Source organism: Octopus bimaculoides, chromosome 3, assembly GCF_046866305.1.
Source record: "Octopus bimaculoides isolate indiv1 chromosome 3, ASM4686630v1, whole genome shotgun sequence".
Classification (NCBI taxonomy): Eukaryota; Metazoa; Mollusca; class Cephalopoda; order Octopoda; family Octopodidae; genus Octopus; species Octopus bimaculoides.
In genome coordinates this window covers 19537800-19545299 of record NC_142930.1, presented here as the reverse complement: position 1 = coordinate 19545299, position 7500 = coordinate 19537800, and the positions used below count along the sequence as shown (strand labels likewise).

At 37.6% G+C, this 7500-nt stretch overlaps 1 protein-coding gene across 2 annotated transcripts in view; it reads right to left on the bottom strand.

Moving 5' to 3' along the window:
* Window positions 1-7500, bottom strand: part of LOC106878504 (lens fiber major intrinsic protein) — an 866292-nt gene that overhangs the window by 857970 nt on the left and 822 nt on the right. For both annotated transcript variants that reach the window (XM_089348664.1, XM_089348665.1), the window contains exon 1: window positions 1982-7500. This exon is cut by the window's right edge. In XM_089348664.1, the coding sequence (XP_089204790.1) occupies window positions 1982-2550 (569 nt within the window). In that variant the 5' untranslated portion in view covers window positions 2551-7500. The remainder of the gene's footprint in view (window positions 1-1981) is intronic.

Genomic DNA, 7500 nt, shown 5'->3' with positions numbered 1-7500 from the left:
GACACACAAACACATACATATATATACATATATACAACAAGGTTCTTTCAGTTTCCGTCTACTAAATCCACTCACAAGGCTTTGGTCGGCCCGAGGCTATAGTAAAAGACACTTGCCCAAGGTGCCACGCAGTGGGACTGAACCCGGAACCATGTGGTTGGTAAGCAAGCTACTTACCACACAGCCACTCCTATATATATATAGGAACATGAAAAATAATTTTTCATTTCCCCTTATTACTTTTCATTTTCCTATTATTTCTCCACGTGCGGTTAACACAACCCCACTATTTACTGACTTATATATATATATATATATATATATATATATATATATATATATATATATATATATATATATATATATATATATATATATATATATATAACTTGTGTAACCTTTGTGGGAGCAAGCGCATGTGTTTGGAAAGGATCTGTTTGTATGTGCACACGTGGGTATATGCTTATGCGCACATTGGGCTGAGAACGTGTGTGTGTGTGTGTGTGTGTGTGTGTGTGTGTGTGTGTCTGTATGTGTCTGTGTGTGTCCTTGTATCTGTTTTTACCATGCTTTTGTGCCTGTGTGTATTTACGTGCGTGTCACTCGTGCAGGTGTTTATTTTGCAGTCGTGCATGCACACACGCACACAAACATTATCGAGAGATAGAGTGAGAGAGATCCTCTCTCTCTCTCTCTCTCTCTCTCAAACACAATAATTCACATATTTTTCAAGAGGGAAGAAATTAGGGTGTCTTTGCGATTATCCAGTCCCAAGAATTGTAATTGAGAAAACAAGGAGTTATTTTCAAACCGGAGACATAGGCGTTAATTTTTTATCACATAATGTACCCCGCTAAAGACACGCTGAATGTCCAAGTGGTGGTGTTAAACTTGGTGAGGGATGAAGCCTACTGCACAAAAACAGGAACGGTCACTCTTGTAGGAGTCGACGCAGTTTCTGTTCGTCAAATTTCTTTAGTCAGGCTTTGTTCAACCTGAGGCTACAAACAGAGTGACACGCAATAGAAATGAATTTAAAAACTATTTAGTTACTAAGCGAATTTCTTTCTTAATCGCGCAGTCATGCTGCACTACCTCACTCGCTTTAAATAAAGAAATGAATAAATAAAATAAATAAATAAAAGTTCAGAGAGAATAAAAGAAAAGTTTGCAGTGATGCGTTGTGTACATGAATTATTGATTTCTGAAATTGGTACAAGGTTGCAAATTTGTGGTAGAGGTAGGTGAGGTGTGCGTCACTCTCGATTTAACATCGACTCCAACTACCACCGTCACTGCCAACAGTATATGCCAGATACTACTACTTATTTTAGCGAACACGGAGGAGTGGGGGGAAAAAAATCAACGCGAGCTTAGACAGGGTTCGAACTCAGAACGCAAAGGGAAGTAACTAAATACCGGCTGACCTGTTGTAATGATTTCTTTTACTGACATAAGAGTGACAAGAAGTTATGATGATGATGGTGGTGGTGGTGGTGGTGGTGGCGATAGCGATGATGATTTTATTTGAGGAGACATTGCAAAGACAAGTTAAATGAAGAATAGATGTTTAATTGGAATCGGATGAGAGAGAGAGAAAAAAAGAGCGAATGCGATAGAAAATATACATAGCATACATGGAAGACACAGTTCTGATAAAGGAAAACCTCCAACTAGGGCCCTTCACAAGTCCCCACAGATTCAAGATCACCCTGACTACGAAAGGCAAGTGCCCTCCCCTAATTGTTGTTCTATGAATAATAAAATATATGAGATGCATTCGATTAGATCGACACCAGTACTTTGTGTTCAATTCATCGACCACGTAGGGTTAAAAGGTAGTAACCACCTCGACAGCATAACAAACATGAAATGGATCATAGAACCATAATTATGTAGCATAAAATAACAACAGGAAATACAGTGTATAACAAGTGGTAATATAAGAACAGAGTAAATTAATATGCTTAGGTAGACTTACCCGTATAAAAGTGCTGCTCCAGCAATGCCGCCTCCAAGTTGCGCAACTGCATAGAAAAATCCACGAAGAGGTGTGATCTTGCAAGTGAGAGCCATAGCAACTGTGGTAACAGGGTTAAAATGGGCTCCGGATATGTGTCCAAAACACTGGACTAGCGTGGCCATAATCAAGCCGAAAGAGAGTGCGATGATTAGATAAGCTTGTGCGTCCGAACTGCCTCCAAAATTTACGCCGCGATCCTCGACCGTTCGATGGTCGCCGGCCGAATGAATTCCTGAGGAGTCGACCCTCATGTCGTTGTCCACAGCGGCCTGTACGCGGCCGGTCAAAATCGAACTTCCGTCGTTACAATACAACATTGAACTACATCCAAGCAAAACGTAAAGAAAGGTACCTAAACACTCACTAATAACTGCCCGCCAGAATTCTATAGTTTTTATCTCAATACGCATCACCATCATTGCCACCTCGATTAGACCCAGTTTTCGACACGACCTCTGGGGCAGCTGCAGTGCTTTTACATGGGTATACTGAGCCATATTGGCATTCTTCTTAATTCCCTCCCACATACAGGATGCACCACAATCATCCGGGACCTCCTGAGGGCGGTCCAGCCTCCGTGTTTCGCCTACCGCTGCTGCTACTGCGGCTGCTTCGGCTGCTGCTGCTTCGGCTGCTGCGGCTGCTGCTTCTCTTGTTGATGGCAAACTTGATGAATTGAGCCTAACGGGGCCGTCACGACTGCGACTGCGACTGGCCGCGGGGCCGTCGGCTCGCGTTCCTTTACAGCAACTAATGGTGGCAGCATGTAAAGGTACGACGACACTGTTGTGAAAGAACGGTCAACACCGTACTGGCTTTTATTTCATATATCTATCTATATATAACACTCGCTTGTTATACAACAATAACCGCCCAACAGGATATTTACTAATAGGCCGGTCTTCAGGCGGTGACACCCTTCTCTTTATCATACACCACGCATACCAAAACACACACACACATATACATACACGCATGCACTATCACACACACACACACACACACACACACACACACACGCGCACGCACGCACACGCACACACACACACTATACTACCTCTCTCGCAGTCTGCTACCCTCTATCTCCCCTCTCTCTCTCTCTCTCTCGCATACACAAATACCTTCACTTACTCATTCAAACACACTTAGCAAAGCTAAAACCATCTAATATAATCTGTCGAGTTTATTATCAAACTCTCGCCCCACCCTCAATAGACTTACTTACAAACACACACACACACACACACTCTCTGTCTCTCTCCTTTTCTCTTTCTTCTCTTCTTTCAATTGCAACAGATACACAGACACAGTGTTTTCCTAGTCGCTTTTCTCTTCCTGGTTTCACGTTTCTTACTTTTTTCTTTTTTTTTTTCCTTTTTCTGTTTCTTTTTTTCTTTCTTTCTTTCTTTCTTTCAGGATATTCTCCTCACAGGTGGTTTTGTTATCGGTGGTTTTGTTATCGATGCTTTCTCTCCAGATGTCAGCCTGTATTTACATAAAATTCCATCGCGAGCACAAACTTTATACATGATCCCATGACACGTGACTCACTGGATTTCAATTACCATAATAACAAAAGCCGTTCAGTTCATTCATTAATAAATATCTCATTAGTTGCATCAATTATACATATATATATATATATATTTTTTTTTAAGCTTTTTTCCTTTCTTTCTTTTTTGATATTTATGCAGTACCAGTTGTTGCTGTTCTTGTGAGGATTTCATAAAACATATATATGTACACACACACACATACATACATTACATCTTTGCGTGTGTGAGCGTGCGAGTGTATTTTGCCTGTATAATGCGTGTGTTTGTTTACATTTGAAAGAATGACGATCGTCCTCCGTCACAATCAAATTGTTCAGTAATTACGTTTTTCATAATAATTTAATACCATTATAATTATTTTTTTTTAAAATTAATATCCAAATTCTTTTTTTTTTTTTTTTCCTCTCGTTTTCTTCCTTTCCTTTCGATAATTCAATTATTCTGTTTATTAATTTTCTGAGGCAATTTTATAATTTACATTATATTCTTGAAAATATGTAAAAATGTGTGTGATTGTACGACACAGTGTGTGTGTGTGTGTGTGTGTGTGTGTGTGTGTGTGTGTGTGTGTGTGTGTGGCAAAATGAATGCGTGTGTTATTCAATTCGGTTAATTGTATTTATTATTGCATAATAAAATTTATACATTCTGTGTACGTGTGTTTATTATATGGAATATTCCTTAAAGTTTATATGTTTTTACTCTTACCTCATTAAATTTTAAATTAAAACAACATTTTTTCATGCACGTAACTTTCGAACTCAGCATTTTAAATGTAATTAACGTTGTTGCGTGTGTCTACCTTAGAAAACTATTGTCTTTTATATATTTCGATAGTATTTTTATTGCGTGTTTCAAATGCACAGTCGAACGCAAATGCGGTGTGCCTCAAGTACGTGCGGTGTTTGGTGTTGTTAGTGTTGTCAGTGGTGGTGATGATGATGATGATGATGATGTGTGTGTGTGTGTGTGTGTGTCTAGATGCTTTGAAATCACTAAACGTAAGATATGTGCAGTTGCCCTAATATATGTTTTTACTGAAAGTTGTCTTTGTGTGTGCGTGCAAAACTTGGCAGCTACTAATGAACTTGTGTGGCTAATAAAATAGTAACAATTATCATTATTATTATTATTATTATTATTATTATTATTATTACTACTATTATTATTATTATTATTATTATTCCTTTCGTTCTCTAAGCCTTTCGTTGTTGTTGTTCTACCGGTATCGGATAGCTTAGATATCAAGCTTGCATCCCACCAAAACCTTAGGGTAGCTAACACCTTTTTCTTATAAGTACACTTTTCTCAGTACACAAGAAAGAAAGGCCTCTGCATGGTATAGCGTACAGCAAAGGCAGACCCACGTAAGGTGTGTTTACAAATATGCGCTTTTTTAAATTTTTTTTATTTTTTATTTCTACTTTTTTGTTCTCGGTATGCACACGAAGTCTATGTTTATATTTACAAAGTATGTCTTGGCAGCGTAACAAGATATCAACCGAGTCTTCTCTCTTCTCTCACTTTCTCATTCCCGATTATTGTTTGTTTACTATTGTTATTGTCAATGAGGCAGATAGGGTTTTTTTTTAAATATATATATTTTTTTTTTTATTCCTGTTTTTACTTATTTATTTTTGTTGTATTATGTTTTTACTGATAAGCTTAATTTTTTTCTCAAAGATGTGCATGTGTGTGTGTATGTGTGTACGATAGAAAGCTCTACCTACGTCATTTGCATACGAGAGAAGAAATGTGTGATATTATATGGCCTTCATACGTTTCCCAAAGAGCATAAGTGGAAACAAAAAAAAAAAACAATTGGCTTTAACTAAGAATCAAAACCTACTTAATTCGTATCAGGGGAAAGCGTTAGAAAATTTGTACCACAGTGCTTACCACAAACACAGCAAATTATTTGCGACGTAGATGAAAGTCAACAATTTTTAGTCGTTGGTAAATGTGAAGACGTGGAGTTCAGATTTTTTTTTCAACAAAATTATGCCAAGTGAAATTATATCGAGACAGTCTCAGTACACACTGGAAATCGAGTCTCAGTACACACTGGAAATCGAAACCCTAGACGCTGTATCCAATTTAATTCTACACGTCGAGAGCTTTAAATCATTTTCGTAATTGCAACTTGTGTTTTTAAATACGGGTACAATGTTGTATATGTCTATGTCCGTGTGTCGGTGTGTAAGTGTATGTATACGTGTATATTGCTATCTGTATGTGTTGGTGTGTATATATTCCTGTATGTGTTAGAGGTGATAGAGTGTGTGTGTGTGTGTGTATGTGTGTGTGTGTGTGTGTGTGTGTGTGTGTGTGTGTGCTCTCAAAAAATAGTTTTCCTTTGATCGTATGCAAAAATACTCCAGAGACCACGTAGCTAAGAAAACAACACATGTAACATGCTTGTTGTATTTCACAACTTATTTTCAATTTTGCGTTTGTTCATGCTACAATTTCTTTGTTTTGTTTTCTCATACTTTTCTTCGTCTAACAACTTTTTTTTTTCTTTTGTAATTAGTTACCCTTTGAATGTTGTTACTGTTGCAATTTATGATGTTAATTCTTTCTCTTTTTTGCTATTTTGATGTTCGCATTGTGATTATTGTTATGGCTGTGTATTTTATTTGCTAGTACCGGCTGTTATTGTTTTTTTTTTATTTGGCTTCTTTGGTTGTTTTTGTTTTTGTTTTACGTGTACTCGTTGAAACTAACAATGCTGATGGTGGTGTTAAAAAACACACGTACACATAGGTTAAAACAGTGGTAGTACTTGTTGGTGTAACAGCTCACTACCAACGTCAGTAAACTATATTACTAATTTCCACCGGTACACAAGGGCAAAGCAAACTACTTTCGGTAGAAAAAGATGCGTGTGCTCAACGAAGTAGCTTCACTGTCTGGATGGATCGTTCAACTAATGAGTTAATGAATGTGGAACACACGCATGCAAGGAGATCTCAAGCGATGGGCAGACAGGTAGGCAGGTAGGTAACATAAACAGGTAAAGCAACCAACCGGCTTCCACATTGGCCATGAAGACACGCGTGTTATTATATATATACCCCACTACCATTTTACGCAAATGTGTGTGTGTGAGTGTGTATTGGTAATATTTACAACAGAGAGAAAGTAGGGGTAATAACAAATTAGAACTTCAGCAAGCAATCTTATTAAGTGGCATCAATTAAGAGATGGGCGAAATGGTTGATGAAAGAAAGGAAGGGTAGTGAAGGAGAAAGAATAATTAGCAAAAAAGATGAGAATATTGGAAGCAGGTGGTTTTTAAAAATATAAAGGTGAGGGGTGGGGGGAAATAATGAGTAAAGAAGAAACGATGAAGTGAAAAAGGGATTGAAGCGTAAACAACATGCACCTACAACTAAAAATACTAATTCTAAAACGAGAAACACGTCAATGAGTGAAAAAGAAAATGGAAGTTCTAAGGTGAATTAGTTTTAGTTACCGAAAATAAATATAGGAATAAAAAAAAAAAATGTGGGTATAACAATAATAATAATAATAATAATAATAATAATAATAATGATGATGATGATGATGATGATGATGATGATAAAAATTGCAGGGATGGGTGACAGAGTTTGTGAACGTTGAGAGAAGTGATTTAGGGCGGAGAGAGAGAGGTAGTGTGACTAAGTTAGTGAAATGTAAAAAAAGAACCGAAACATCAAAAGCAGTTGCTTAGTGTGTGTGTGTGTATGTGTGTGTGTGTGTGTGTGTGTGTGTGTGTGTGTGTGTGTGTGTGTGTGTGTGTGTGCGTAAGTGCCTATGTGCAGTAAATGCAGAAGATAATGCGTGGGTGTACAGCTATATCTACAAGAGCGGGTTCAGTGTGTGCTTGAGTGAAATGCTGTATTAGTATGGAAATTCAAGAGAACACATGTACCT